Raw genomic sequence first — 15,165 nt, 5'->3', positions numbered from 1 at the left:
TTATTTGTTTATTTTTTTTTTTAAAAGTAGTGGCTATTGGATCCTCTGTTTTTGCAAATAAAATTAATATATTATAGGTATAGATATGAAGAGAGATTGATGGTTGATGAAATTACACAAAATTGCATAGTATTCCGAATGGATCACCCATATAAAGCTATGAACATGAAGGTCCCTCCATTTGTGTGAAAGAGAAATACACACAAAGGAACAATGAAATGACCCTTTGTGCTTAAGGTCACATCTTGTTCAACCCAAAATTATTCCCCATCTTCCACACCCCCCCCCCCCCCATATATATATTCCTTATTTATATATTTTACTCTTTGCTATTATACCCTCATTCTTTCCTCCATTTGCATTTCCATCCTTTTTCACCATCCTAACAAATTTAATAATCTCGTGCGGTTGATCGTTATGTTTTAAACATTGAATAGTAAATTTGTTCATTTTGTGAATTTTTTAGCTAATAAGTGATTATAAAAAAAAAGTATTATTTATCATCAACCACGTAGTGTCATGTTAGTTGATGATATTCTTATCATTATCGATAAAGAAAGATTTTTAAATTAAGATACTTGTTGCTTCTACTATTCAATGCAATACTTTATATTAAACTTCTTTGCATACATCGTTTTCGATCTAAATGGAGGTAGATAATTGTCTCATTCCTTACTTTTCTTCCATGCTCTTAACAAGTTGTTCGTCTAAATTCTTTTTTTAATTACGTATCGTTTCTTTTCAATTTGCAGGTGAAAGAATTAAGCCTCATACCTCAAAATTAAAATATAAAATTATGTCAGTTGAGTTATGTTAATGTTGTTGACACCAGTTGATTTATTGGCTCCTCCCTAAACTTTATGCTCGATCGATAATAATATAACATACATCATTGTGACATTGCATCAATATTATTAGTTGATCTAGTGGTCAATTAGTTTTTCAACTCTTTCTAGACGCAAATTGTTATATTTTACGAAAAAGATAGGTTTATCTCGAGAGAGAAAAAAAAAGCATCCAAGGGTAAAATGGTAATTGAAGAAGCAACAAAATTAGTTGAGAAAGGAGTGGAGAAACATGCAAAGGAAATATGCGACAATTAAGAAGAGGATCCCTGGGGATGCTTTTATGTATTTATAACTATTTATTTTCGAATATGATAATGATAAACAATAAACAAATATAAATATGTCAGTAGTTGTTGTTTGAAAATTTATTTTTTTTTTCTTTTTTCCTTTTAAATAGTTTTCTTTATTTGTTTATACCAAAAATACATTTGGATAAATTTAAATATATATATATATATATATATATATATATATAAAACTAAAAAGTTTGTATTTGAAAAATACTCTTAAAAAAAAAAAGGGATGTAAAGCTTTGGAGAGTGTTTTCAAAATAACCTTTTTATTTTGTAGAACACTTTTTAAAAGTAAACTATTTTTAATAGATTACTTCTCCATGTCATTTCTTCGATTTTTTAAAATAAAAACTTGTATGAATAAAAACATCGAAAAATCAAATTGCTAGCTCTTATAAGTCACTTCTTCCCTATATAAAATTAATAATTTATTTTAAATAAAATATTATAGATCTCAAGAAATTACTATTTATGTTTATCTATGTTATGGTAGCATAGATACTAGTTGATCGCAATTTATCTCGTTCTATCGTTGATAGATTGTGATATTTGTTTTATTTTTATAAATATCTTTTTTTCATTTAACAAATTGAATGAATTATTTCTTAAATATGGGAGAGAAATTTGTCATATTGGCTAAGCTTTTTCCTATTGATAACGATAAATATAGTGTGTTTTGTTTCTTTCTTAAAATAAAAAAAAAATAAAAGGAAAAGTTCAAGTACATATTTATTTTTAGCGATTTGAATTCATGATGTAACAACATAAATTCTATTAAAGAACTTTTTTTTTTCTTTTAAGCAGATGTTATTACAAATATAGTTAAAATTGGGTTAAATTATTTATTTTTCGACTCATCCACGAGTGTAAACTAGAGTTTATTGGCTTTTGTGCATCTTTAGTAGTTAGTCAAGTTGTACAATCCAATATATTTTTTAATATGCAATGTGACTTAGAGCTTAGGTTGAAAGAATTGTATTGTTTGGAGAGTTGAAATGTAATCATAATTGTTGGAAATTAGAAGAGTGTTAGAATAATGTGAGTAATTGAAAATGAAACAAAAATGAGAATGTGAAGCGTAGAAATAGTAAGAAAAGAGTTTGATTGAAAAAAGTACCGTTGAAACATAATGACTTTTGTATCACTTAATCGGAACCAAATCGTTCAACTCAAAGATAAATTTTGTTGCACATAATTTTAGATCCTCTTATTGTATTTTGTTTTAATACAATTCAATACATTTGCTTTTTAAAAAAAAACCACCCATTTTGTACTGACAACAAAACTTTTTAGTAATAATTTTAAAAGTTCAAAAGAAATCCAATGAGTTTGAGATTTGATAGAGTTTGAAAAAAATGTTAATTATGAATTTGGTTCATATAATTTTTAAAATAATATAGTTTTCATTAACTCATAGATAAATTTTGAGAGTTTGATCCAATCATATAGTTTATTTATAAAGATGTTATCAAAATTATATCCACTAAATTCTAATTACAAATAATCATGTTATAACCTCATTCAAACTATAAAGATATAATATTTATATCCAAACAAAAAATTAAAAAAAAAAAAAAGGCAACTTTGGGCATTATTTTAAAAGCACTATCATTTTCTTTCCAATGTTCAATAATACTCTCAGTTTTTATATATATTTTGAACTTTACATACTTTCCAAAATTACTACTGAAACAGAATAGAAACAAAATAGATCTAAAAAGTATCAAATAAAAATTGACTCAAACATTAATATTCTAATATTTAAGAGTGGTTTTAAAATAGATAAATAACTCTATTTTTTTTTTCCATTTAAAAGTATTTTTAAATATATTTAAAAAATACAAAATTACTTCAAAACAAGTAGGTCTAAGTCACTACCACAACTATTTTAGACTTTAGTTTTCATTTTTCATAAAAGATTTTAATGGATTTGTATTACAAAATGTCAAGAATAATTGAACACCAACTTTTGGAACAACAATGATTCTTCTTCTTTTTTGAAAAGAAAATACAAAGTTCATGAAAAATCTTTAATTTGTAATTTAGAAAGAAAAGAAAAGATCCATTAACTTTAACTTTAATGAAAAAAAAATCACCAAAAAGGAGAGGAAATTGTTCCAAAAATACATCTTCTTCATGTTCAGAAGTGGCCTTATCTTAACCCTCCCTTCTAAACATTACCAAAAAGAAAAAGAAAAAAAAAATGAAAGAGAAGAAAGAAAATTGTTCTTAAAATAAATTAATTAATTTAAAAAAAAAACAATTATTATTTTAATGTTGATTTCAGCAGCACCTGCCTTTCTGCAGCTATGGCAGACTCTCTCTTTCTCTCTCTCTCTCTCTCTCTCTCTAATCTTAAGGAAAAAAGAACTTAGACTTTTCATTCCTCTCTCTACTCTATCTCTCATACTTAACAAAAAAAGAAACACAAAGTTTTCTTTTCTTCTTTTTTTAATATTTATGTTCTCTCTCTTTCTCTCTCTCTCTACTGTTACACAAAGGCTAATTTGCTTTTCCCAATTCTCTGTTCTTTGCATTTCCTTCTAAATCAATCAGTTGATTATATGAGATTTGATTTGTATCAAACTTTTTAATCATAAAAACTTAATTTTCAATTTGGTTTTTTTTTTTTTGAAGAAAAAAAATTGTCTTTCTTTTCTTCATCATCATCATCATCTTCTTCTTGCTTTCTATCTTTCTCCACTGCTGCTTTTCTATAACTCTCCATTATTACAACTTCCACTTTCTCCTACCTTTCTGATCTGACGGCTACAATCCTTCTGTCCTCTAATCGTACGGCCAGGGCTTCCCCCCCTTTGTCAGCCCCTTCTTCCACCTTCTCTACGTAAGTAAACTAAAAATCGTCCTTAAAGGCTTTTTTCTCTATACCCAAATACGCTTTTTCCTTCACCTTTTCCCCCGTTTGTTATTTTTTGATTTGGGTTTCATTTGCTTATTGTTTCTGTATAATTCATTCATTGCTTTTTTTTTTTTTTTTTTTTTTTATGTTTCTCTGTCTTTTTTATGAAATCTTTCTCGTTTCTCCTTTAGTTTTCTTAGAACCCTTTTTCATGTATTTTTTTTTTTTCTTCTTCTTCTTCTTTTTATGCGTGATTTCTGGGCGATTCTGTGATATGGGTTTTCATTTTTACATCACTTTCAATAATGGGTACTTTATAATTTTCCAAGACATGCAACAACGGTTCAATTAAGGGAAAGGGGTGGTGTTATTTCATGGTGGGGTCCTTCCCCTTTTTGCTTTCTCTCCTACAGTCCCTATAAGTTTTTTTTAGTTTATTGTATTTATTCTTTTTAATTACTCATTGACTTCTCTACTGCTTAATTGCACTTCATACCCTTGCAGGTTTCTAATTTGTATTTATATTCTCTACTTACAATGTTTTTTCTTTTGTTTTTAGATTTGTGCTTTGTGTATATATATATATATATATATATATATATATATTTCTCTTGAACTCATTAGAAAGCAATATGTTCTTGGTCTGGATTGCTTTTTTCTTTTAATAATTCAATCATGCCATTTCCTTGGATGTGGTGCTCTTGCATCTTTTTGTTTTTCTAGGAAGATTTTGCAAAAGCTTGAATCCTAGTACTTGTAAATATTGAATGAGTTTCATGTTTGAGGATTTATGTTGGATCCACTTGTATATGTTTGATTTAATCTATTGAGTTATTATTAGGCTTTGGAATGGAAGAATTAATTCAAGGAAGGGCAACATTGGGGGTTGTAGTTGTAAGTTTGTTGGTGATCCCGTGTTTAAAATTTCAGGGCAGTTCTATCACATAAACCTCTACTCAAAATCACTTAATAAGTCTATGAATTATAGCCTTTGGCATAGGTTTAATGCATTATTATTAGCAAACAGTCTGTAAAGTTTGAAGCATCGTGTGGGATCAGATTTGTGTAAAAGTGGTTTGCCCTTCGGATAAATTAGTTTGACTTGAGATTTTGAGAATCTCTTTTGGATTTTGAAGGACAGGCACCTAATTGATGGGTGAAATATGTAAATTTGTAGTGATTGGACTTCATATTGGAAGTTCATTGTTAGACTATTATGATTGTTGATGAATGTCACAATCAGCCGAAGGGAAATCTGTAGGGTCCATGCATTGGGATGGGAATAGAGGATTAGATTTCACATGCTTCTATGGAATGTTTTTCTTAATCATATCACTTAATGCCTCTTTCTGTTCACCTTTTTTGACTGGAGTACAATCTTCTCATTAATTTCCTGGTGTGAATATCTTGAGATTCTGTAATGATTTAGAGTATCATACTTTCATATTGCTGAGAAGGTGTTTAATCATGTGAACTTCCTCTGAGGAATATATATGTCATTTTTAGGTTTTTTGTCCTTCTTTGGTCTATCTATCATATTTTTCAACCCTTGTTGGCGTAATAAGTTTCCATGTTTATCATGATTTGCTGGCTAATTTTCTGCAAGGTGCCATTTCTCAGCCTTTAATCTCTGTAGTATTTTTGGCTTCTTTACTTGTTAAAGGGCTAAAAGAACGGAATTGATATCTAAAATTATATTTCTTTGAACAAAAAAATAAAGAAAGTGATGAAGTTTTACGAGGAGTTTAATTTGAAATGATGAGAACATATTTAGGATGAAAATATCAGACTTTTAACTTGGAGGTTCAATGTGTAGATAGAAAAGGTAAAATTTGAGTCAAATTTGTTTTTCCTAATAATCTAGAACGCATGTCATTTCTCCTATTTTGGAAGTATGTGATTTGGAGTTGAGTGTTTTAAGCAGTGGAATACTTTTTGATGGTCCAACCAACTTTTGAATTTTCTACTAATATATTATATTTATGTTTGAGGTGGACATGCATATATCACCAAAATGTATGCTCTAGACGTATTGGCTTTCCAATTTATAGGGATATTATATTTCTGTGTTCTGTCTATAGTTTTTCCTGGTGTTCTCAAAGGTGCTCTTGTTCTGTCAAATTTCTGATGACCTTTTGGTTTCATGCTCTAAGCTGTTAACCACTGTACGAGTATGCAGCCTAGGAATTCTTTTACTTTTAACTCTGTAGTATGTTTAAGAAAAATGGTTACACCCCTATATTTGTAATTTGCAGTTAGCAAGCTGTATCATTTCGAGAAATGGTCATGGAGCCTGATGGACCAAAACGAGCAAGAAAAAGAAATTATTTGGTTCAAGAAAATGGTGATTATAATTCGTTAAGCGTGGGTGAAGATCTTGATCCCTGGACTGCATGGGCGTACAAGCCTCGTACTATATCATTATTACTTATTGGTGCATGCTTCCTTATGTGAGTGTTTTGTGCAATAGGTAGTTTCTTATCGTTAAATTCTTGTCCAAATTTTTGCTGCATTTGAAGTGGTTTATTTTGAACTTTTTCGTTGACTTCCTATCTACAATCTAATTGGAATTCCTTTTTCTCTGTGAATTGGAGTTTCCTACTCCCACCTAATTGACGTTGGTCAGTTGTAAAATAGTGAACCATATTTCTTGTACAATGTTATTGTTGAAGGTGAAAATAAAAATAATACCTGTGAGTGTTAAAGTCATGCTCAGGTTATTGTGAATAAGAGAGGAGTTGTTAAATTCTGCTGTTTCAATACTGAAATTTTGCACATAATTGAAATTTGGTTCTGGATAATGCACTTGCAGTGTATTGCTTGAGTTATTTTCTCTTTCTCAAGATAGTTAGTTAGTTGTGTTAATTTTTTGTCCTTTTGGGGTATAAGTGGAGGTCTGTGTTCTTTTCGGTTAGAAGCGGAGGTCTTTCTGTTTTTCTGGCTTTGGTGACAAAGTTCCCTTCTGTATGTTTAGTTGTCCACTTGTTCCCTTGAATGGAAGCTTTTCCTTCATTTCTTTTTATAATTTGTAGCATGGAACAAGAGATATTTGGAAACCCATAATTTTCCATGACTTTTTTTCTGTCGGATGTACATATAACATTTTTCATCATTTTTGGCTTTATTTTACTTTCTTTAATTGTATTTCTTTTATGTCTTGGTTTGTGTCACTGTTATGTTACGTATTTCTGTCATTTGTCACTAAATTAAAATGTGAATACCATTTTAAAAACTTGTAGTTCTAGAACAACACATCAACGTCTCAATTAAGACTCAGAATGGATCATGAGAGTAGAGGGAGTCTCAACATCTAGTGTCACTTTATGCTTGGAAAATTGTTGTGGCCTCCATGATGTTGTTTTTCAGCTGTTATTTGCCCCTGTTCATGTATTAAACTAAATAAAAATGTTTCTAGCATTTTATGAAGGAAGCTTCAACTCACTTATTTTTAGTACTAAAGAAACTTCTGTTTCATTTACTTTGTTGCTTGTCTTAACCAGCTGGGCCAGTGGAGCCCTTGATCCTCAAAATGCAGCACATGAGGATAGTGCTACTTCTGTTAAAAGGTTTGTGTCATTAAGAATTATATAATCACTTTTTTATTACTGTCAGAAGCTCATTCTACCAAGTGTTATTCCATGTAGGGGTGTATGGGCTATGATTTCAGTATTTCTTGCCTATTGTTTGCTGCAAGCCCCATCAACGTAAGTGGTTCTTTATTGAGCATATGAACATTGTATTGACATCCTCATCTTTTGTGTTGTACATTAAAGAAAAATCAATGGTAAAGAATTAAGACTAATACTTGTTAGAAAGTTGGAATGGACTTTGACTCTCGATAGGTTTGCTTTGATCCCTGTTATATGCATGGAAAGACCTGCCCTTCATCTACAATATGTTACAAGATGTTGTTTCTGGACTAAGAAGCACGAACATGGATACGAGACATGAATACGATATGGACACAGTGACACGCCATAATTTAAAAATCCAGGACACGACACGACAAGGACACGTTTATTAAAATATCCATTTTTTAAATATATATATTTTTATAGTAAATGAATTGATGCATTTATATACTTAAAAGACTTAGCTTGATGTATTCCATGCCCAAAAGTTATTATTGTTATCACATATGTGTTTTTTGAGTCTACTTAACGAGTGTTCTATGCATATCTAATACATTTGTTGCACTAGCAAGCGTCCAATAGGTGTCCACCAAGTGTCAGAGTGTCCAAGTGTCTGACATGTGTCGGACACCGACACGCTGTCCAAACTGAAGTGTCCATGCTTCTTAGTTTCTGGACTAGAAAATCCCTAATCTAAAACTTCTTATGTATGGTCCTTTTCATTGTTGTTGATATTTTCATTTCTCATTTGTGCATCTTGGACTCAATTGTTTAACACTATTAGTTATACTAGGTTACAAATGGAAATTTTTTAAGATCACTTTGATATGGTTCGTGAATTAGAGAAATTCTGATAAAGTATTTTCATGCAAGTGTGTTTTTACACCCCTCACGCCTGAGGTTGTTTCTTGCAGGATTTTGATTAGGCCACATCCAGCAATTTGGCGTTTGGTGCATGGAATGGCTGTCATTTACTTGATAGCACTTACCTTTTTGCTGTTTCAGGTTGTGCCCCCTCGATGTGGTGCTTTTCTTTTATTTTCTCTCTATGATATTTACTGTTTGATTGTTTTCAGTGCTATATTCCTTATGTTTCCCTGTATAGATTCGTGAGTTCAGTCAATTAAGTGTAGTTGTTTTTCAAAGTATTGTATAGTATAAATAAACTGTTTCTTATATTATAAAGAAATATCATATTGTATAATTAATCAGAAAACAGGATCTTAGTTGACAATTTCAGTTTTTGTTTGTAAAATTTTCTTTGTATGTCATATATGTTCTTTAAATGAAAAGTTGTCAGGTGGGGAGAGGCCTCAAATTTAGATTGCAGTTGGTTGATTGACAATTTTGTTCCTTCTTTTGGTTGTTTAAAAGGGGTTTTCAATGTACATTTAGCAATTATCACTTGTTAACACCACGATATAATTCTCGTCCAGAGTCGTGATGATGCTCGACAGTTTATGAAGTTTCTCCATCCTGACCTTGGTGTTGGTAATGCTCTTCATCTCTGTGTAACTGTTGTCCGTGAAAATGTATAAGCATGGCTTGGGTATCTGTTAGAAGTTTTTAAGTTATCATCCTGCCATTTCATGCAGAGCTTCCAGAAAGATCTTATGGTGCTGATTGTCGTCTTTATTTACCTGAAAATTCCAAAAGCAGGTTTAAGAATGTTTATGTACGAAATCTTTTGCCTATATACTCAAAATGTACAGCAGCAATAGTGTTTTTTTTGTATCTATGACATTGGGAGATTCATCGTATACTTGTTTATCCTTACTTTCAGGAGACTCTTTTTGATGAATTTGTTCCAGCTCATATAATTGGATGGTGGGGAAAGGCTATAATGATTCGTAACCAAGCTCTACTATGGGTGTTGTCAATTGGGTTTGAAATGATGGAGGTACGGTTTTTTCACTACCTATGAATTTGTTACATTGATCTCGATCGAAGCTTGACCTTTTAAGTGCTTGCTGTTGTCCAATTCATTGATACAATTATAACTTAATTATCTTGATTTTCAGCTAACCTTTCGCCACATGTTACCTAACTTCAATGAGTGTTGGTGGGACAGTATCGTTCTTGATATTTTGATATGTAACTGGTTTGGTAAGATCACTCCTTCCCTCCTACATGTCCAATTTTTTGTTTGCTACTGTTAGGCATTGTATAAATTAATTATTTAATTTATATGCTCAAATTCTTCTCCTTTCCTACTTCCCAAATAGCCATATCCAACCAGAGTAGAAATTAGTGATTATCCTTCTTGGTCTGTCTTCTAGTCTTTTGGGTCGACTTTCACAGTCTTTTGATAGGTTGAAATTGATAGATTACTGGTTATTGAACCTCCTTACATGGACAAGGATGGTTCAAGTGTTCTATATAGTTTCTTTGCAACTAATGGTACCTTTTAGAAATAAACTTGGTTTTTGATTTCATGTATGACTGAATTTGCAGGCATCTGGGCAGGAATGCGTACTGTTCGATACTTTGATGGTAAAACATACAAGTGGGTTGGTCTAAGTCGTCAACCTAATATTATTGGGAAAGTATGTTTTAATTAAACCTCCATCTTTTGTGTGATATCATTAACCACCCCATCAGTATGATAGATTTCTTCATCAGCTACTTTCCTAATATCATTGGGAAAGTACATTTTTGTTTCTTATCAGCAAAAAAAGAAAAAAAAAACAGATACTCGGTTCCTTTTTATGTAAGAGTTATTAGTTATCGTGATGACATCCTTCCTCTTCACGCTCCTTCTCCACTTCTCAAAACAAAAGAAAGAAAAAGAAAAAGAGTCGCAGTCTAAACCATGGTCGAAGATCTCTACTGCCAATGCCTGTAATAAGTGAAGAATCAAACTTTGTGTCACTATTTATTTTAAAGACTTTGAATCACTGGCGTCTCTATGTCCATCAAAATCCATGTACCTTTCCTTTTCTTTTGAACATTATGCTAGTTTAGGAGAACAGGTCATATGTTTTCCTTGGTCCAGGACGATTATTTGCTTTTATTACAAGTTTGTTATTCTCCGTTGCAGGTCAAACGAACACTGGGACAATTCACACCAGCACAGTGGGACAAAGATGAGTGGCACCCATTACTTGGTCCATGGCGTTTCATTCAAGTTATAAGCCTTTGCATCATCTTCCTGACAGTAGAGCTCAATACATTCTTTTTGAAGTTTTGTCTTTGGGTACCCCCTAGGAATCCTGTGATCATATATAGACTAATCTTGTGGTGGCTGATTGCGATCCCAACAATTCGCGAATATAATTCCTACCTTCAAGATCGGTACTCTCTCCATCTCTGCCCCCCTGAATTCCTATTCCTCCAAACGAATCCATTTGTCTTGACTAATAATATGTATTCCAGAAAGCCCGTGAAGAAAGTTGGCGCATTTTGTTGGCTATCTCTTGCAATTTGCATCATTGAACTTCTTATTTGTATAAAGTTTGGACATGGTACATATTTTGAGATCTTCTGCACATATAACGGTTTAGTTTCAAGCTTGTTGAAGTTCTATTAGGAATGAAAGTGTATACTTATTACTAACTGGTTGCCATTGATCTGTTTTTCATTTCAGGTTTATATCCCAAACCAATGCCTCTTTGGTTGGTAATATTCTGGATCTCGGTTGGAGGTGCTGTCATATTATTCCTTTTAATTTGGTCGTGGCAATCGCATCAACGTTTAGCAAGAAAGAAGCGATGATCTCTCAGCAGCAGTGGTAGACCATTCTTTGGTTTCTTCTTGTCAGAAGGAGGATTCCCATGTAAATATTTTACCCACATTGATTGTACATGAGCTCCCTCTCAGAAAATGGACTCATTTCCCAGATCAGTAATCTTCTTCTTTTTGGGAATTATGTTTCTTGAGTGGAAAATTTTCTTTTTCTAGATGTTAGAGTTGCTATTTGATCTGTTCTTCTATCTGGTTTGTTGTGCTTTTATTTATTTTATTTTTGGGTGGGGGGTGGGGGGTTGTTTCTTGGGTTTTTCATTTTATTTTTATGTTGATTAATGTTAATGTTTGAGATTGTTATTTAATCTTTATACATTTTTTTTCGTGTTTGGTTTTTCTGCAGTCAGACTTCTCTATTGATATTTGTAGTTTACAGAACGTCAACTTTTTAAACCACAAACGTCCAATGCAGAGAATCAGCTGGAGTCAGTACCATTGGAAATTCTTAAAACATAATCCAAAAGATAAAAATAAAAATAAAAGAGGCTTCAAATATATCCATGACGGATCAGCTTCTTTTTTCCAAATAATATCGATCTATTACAATTTACATTGTTTCGTATAGTTCTTGACTTCTTGAACTCTTTAAAGGGAGACTCTATGATTACTTCTGCATTTGCTGGAGCAGATCCATTTGATAAACACTCCCTTGTGAAGCAGAACAAGAATATGAGAAATCATGAACAAAATAATAAATTTCACATAAAGTAGCCCTTTTGCTTATTGTTTTCAGGAATGTTGCATTGTGGGTGTTGTCTTCATATAGAGGCGATCGAACTGCTATAAATAAGATTTACTGTGTGGAGAATGGTATAGTGGTAAGCTTTTTCTTCCATGTGGTTCTTCCCCTCACTATCTCTTCATTCTTAGCTTCCCCTTCAATTTGTAGAAGATGTGTGTACCTCAGTGTTCCTTTGTCAAAAGATCCCAAGAGTCCACCTTTGAGAATCTCGGACGCCAAGGAAAACCCGTTTAGTAGACTGATTTCACTATCTTCTATCATCTCCACATCTCTGAGGATTCCATCTTCATCTGGCTCACATAGTGATTGAACTATATCAGAGCTTCCGCATTCCCTTCTATACTCCAATATGATACTAGAAAGTTGATGAGACTCCAAAACATGGTCGGGTATCGTCTGTAATAGGCAATTTTACAAGTGTCAGAAGTTCATTGGACGGGCCCCCCTCCCCCAACCAAAATCTATAGATAAATGATGGTTTTGTATGTACGATACCTCCAGCATCCATCTTAGGTATTTGACATTGTTGACATGATGGTTCATGTCCAGATCACTTCTCTTCGGCTGGGAAAATAGCAATTATCAGCATGTTTTTAACTTTTATAAATGCTGGTGGAGACTGAAGCGTAGTTGATTTAAAGGGATTTTTACCTTCAAGTCGGAGTTCATGTACTTAGCTTTGTCATTTAACTTGGAAATTTTCTCGGGGGCATCTTCTTTGATTGCTTGCTTTTCAATAAACCATGGTGAAATTTCTGCCCTTACTTCTTCTGGCATTTTGGAGAGTCGTCTTGTTTGCTGGTTCATCATCACCCATGTGCTGTTTTATATTTCACCATTTTAGTATACCAGGAGAGATGACAGCAACTAGGTATAAATTTGGAAGAAATTTCATCTACGTAGTAAGTTCTTATTACCTTGTTGCTCGAGCATAAACATGGCCTGTTGCTTGACTTCTAATTAGCCAGTCCCTTCTCATTCCATTTTTCCCAGATGCCCCAACCCATGTATCGATTTCAACAATCTCTCCCCTGCAAAATAATCCACCATATGCATATGCATGAGTGACATCGATATCCCCATGAACAAAGTAGGAAGACGGTCATCCCAAGACTCAAGAGATGTAAACTAAGTTAGTAATTAGTTTTCAAAACTCTGGGAAGCTCTATTCAAGTAATATCAATCTAACCTATAGAACAGATAATACAATGTATCAATATTAGTAGGCAATGGATATTTTCTCTTTTGGGACATGACATCAGGCAGTATAATAACTCATTGTTCAAGAAGAAACCGGAAGGCTGGCTCTGGCTGTTAAAATGAATTAACAACTATCCAGATGAATTCGCAATTGTGTTTAGATAAAAACTCTACAAACTTGAAGCCGGGTTGGATTACTCTTTTGAGGATTATAGAGAACATACCATATCGGATAGTGGTCTACTTCGACAAGCATACGTGAAACAACCCAGATAAGATTGTTCCTCATCATGCCATGGGTAGCCCCAAAACCATTGCTGAGAAGCCCAGACATCCAAACATGATTAAGTGCAGTTTCCTACATGAATCACAAATGGTACCAACCAGTTAAAGTGAGTCCGAATTCAAAAACTTCTCTCAGGCATTTCGTCGAACAAAATTTGGGCATCCCTGACCTGCAAAAGATTCATGACGCTCTCCACAGTTGCAGTCTTATCAGGACCAACTTCATACGATCTGATTACAACAGTTTGTCTATACCCAACACCCCCTTCAATGATCAAGCCTTGCCGATGAGGATCAACCAGCTGCTTCTTCGTGGGAATTTTCTGACGAACATCTTCTTTAACAAAACACCCATTTTCCGCCACAGAAGGGACGAGAGCTCTTGAAGCTCTAACCGATTGGCTCAGCAAATCAGCTTCAGAAATGGACCCAATAATAGCCCCATTAACTTTAGCATACCTTAGCTTGTTAGAATCATTACCTTCTTTGGCAGTGGAACATCTAATAACATAAGGAACAGGGCAAGAGAAAGAGGCCATTGGTGGAGCTTCTGAAATAGAAGAACGGCCATCACGATCTTATAGTTACAAATGGCGGATTCGCCTAAGGAAGAAGATAACAAATCCATCTTTTCTGAGTTGAGAGATGAACATAACAAAGAAATGGGTATGTCCCATCGGAAAATGGGAAGGTTTTGACATTTTTCTTTGAAGTGGGTATGGAATCTTAGTTTTGATCGACAATGGAGATTTGAAAGACAAATGGGTAGTTTGAAATTTGGACGCTTTTGTGACTGTGTTGAATGGAAAGAGATGATTGTTTATTATTATTATGGTTTTTGATTGTCTTTCCATGGAGCTGTCTTGTGGGACGAAACGAAGAAACAATTTTGGTTTTGATTTATAGTGAATAGAGTAGAGGGAGTGAGTGAGTGTGGGAAATGAGAGAACTTTCTTTTACTAAATTTGTTTGGAATTTAAGATATCAATATAAAATATTGTTGGTGTGAACAAAAGACCTCGGTTCAACAACCCATGTTGTTTTTGTCTTTTGCATTCGAAATAGAGGTCGGAAGGTGAGAATTACAAATCTCTAGATCACTAACATAGCATGTCAAAGAGAAGTGACGAGATTCAAATTGTGAAGAAAATAGTTAATAAAGGAAGAAAAGGAAATGGTGAGGTGATCGAGGCATGGACGTTGACATTGAAGCTATAATGTTGGGAAGAAGGAGAAGAGGAAGATGTGGTCATGACATTGACTAGGAGGAAGGAGAGGAGAGCTCAAGAGTGGGGAGGTGGGGAATCTATTATTATAAATGTATCGTTCTCATTGTTTTTAATTTTATTACTTTTCATGTTAACTTAGAAATAAATTTTTAAAAACTACATTGTTAAAATAGGTAATGAAAATAATGTCAAAAACTGCTAAGTCTATTTTTCAAAACTTAAGAATTAAAAGTTAACTAAATAAATGTATAGCTATAAACTCAACAAGAATAATAACTTTTTTAACTCTACACTTTTAGGATTTTAGATGAACATAGAACTTTAAGATGAAA

At 32.9% G+C, this 15,165-nt stretch overlaps 2 protein-coding genes across 7 annotated transcripts; one reads left to right on the top strand and one right to left on the bottom strand.

The window, feature by feature from the left end:
* Positions 1-3,449: 3,449 nt before the first annotated feature.
* Positions 3,450-11,719, top strand: LOC103504584 (CDP-diacylglycerol--serine O-phosphatidyltransferase 1-like). 6 transcript variants are annotated; one of them, XM_008468943.3, is made up of 13 exons: positions 3,450-3,986; positions 6,257-6,451; positions 7,502-7,567; positions 7,646-7,705; positions 8,548-8,638; positions 9,070-9,124; positions 9,229-9,308; positions 9,417-9,533; positions 9,655-9,739; positions 10,088-10,179; positions 10,674-10,927; positions 11,009-11,097; positions 11,220-11,719. In XM_008468943.3, exons 2-13 carry the CDS (start codon positions 6,282-6,284, stop codon positions 11,345-11,347), a joined length of 1,287 nt encoding a protein of 428 aa, XP_008467165.1. In that variant the 5' UTR covers positions 3,450-3,986; positions 6,257-6,281; the 3' UTR covers positions 11,348-11,719. The 6 variants fall into 6 exon arrangements, with proteins under 6 accessions (XP_008467165.1, XP_050945679.1, XP_050945678.1 ...); XM_051089721.1 differs by lacking the exon at positions 3,450-3,986 and adding an exon at positions 4,692-5,607; XM_008468945.3 differs by lacking the exon at positions 3,450-3,986 and adding an exon at positions 5,675-6,166.
* Positions 11,720-11,842: 123 nt separating this feature from the next.
* Positions 11,843-14,841, bottom strand: LOC103504583 (palmitoyl-acyl carrier protein thioesterase, chloroplastic-like). Its single transcript, XM_008468942.3, has 6 exons — positions 13,775-14,841; positions 13,544-13,677; positions 13,037-13,150; positions 12,771-12,939; positions 12,615-12,683; positions 11,843-12,515 (listed from the first exon to the last, which is right to left on the bottom strand). The coding sequence occupies exons 1-6, from the start codon at positions 14,141-14,143 to the stop codon at positions 12,171-12,173; spliced, it is 1,200 nt and encodes a 399-aa protein (XP_008467164.1). The 5' UTR covers positions 14,144-14,841; the 3' UTR covers positions 11,843-12,170.
* Between the last annotated feature and the right edge of the window lie 324 nt (positions 14,842-15,165).

Source organism: Cucumis melo, chromosome 9, assembly GCF_025177605.1.
Source record: "Cucumis melo cultivar AY chromosome 9, USDA_Cmelo_AY_1.0, whole genome shotgun sequence".
In the NCBI taxonomy this organism is placed as follows: domain Eukaryota; kingdom Viridiplantae; phylum Streptophyta; class Magnoliopsida; order Cucurbitales; family Cucurbitaceae; genus Cucumis; species Cucumis melo.
Note: the sequence above shows the minus strand (reverse complement) of the source record. Positions and strands in the feature narration are given on the sequence as shown.

Coding starts and splice junctions, on each gene's coding strand:
- LOC103504583 (XM_008468942.3), bottom strand. CDS start 14,143: ATGGCCTCTTTCTCTTGCCCTGTTCCTTATGTTATTAGATGTTCCACT. Junction 12,940..13,036: donor GTTTATGCTCGAGCAACAAG/GTAATAAGAACT, acceptor AATATAAAACAG/CACATGGGTGATGATGAACC. Junction 12,684..12,770: donor ACATGAACTCCGACTTGAAG/GTAAAAATCCCT, acceptor CTATTTTCCCAG/CCGAAGAGAAGTGATCTGGA.
- LOC103504584 (XM_008468943.3), top strand. CDS start 6,282: ATGGTCATGGAGCCTGATGGACCAAAACGAGCAAGAAAAAGAAATTAT. Junction 7,706..8,547: donor TTGCTGCAAGCCCCATCAAC/GTAAGTGGTTCT, acceptor TGTTTCTTGCAG/GATTTTGATTAGGCCACATC. Junction 10,180..10,673: donor AACCTAATATTATTGGGAAA/GTATGTTTTAAT, acceptor TCTCCGTTGCAG/GTCAAACGAACACTGGGACA.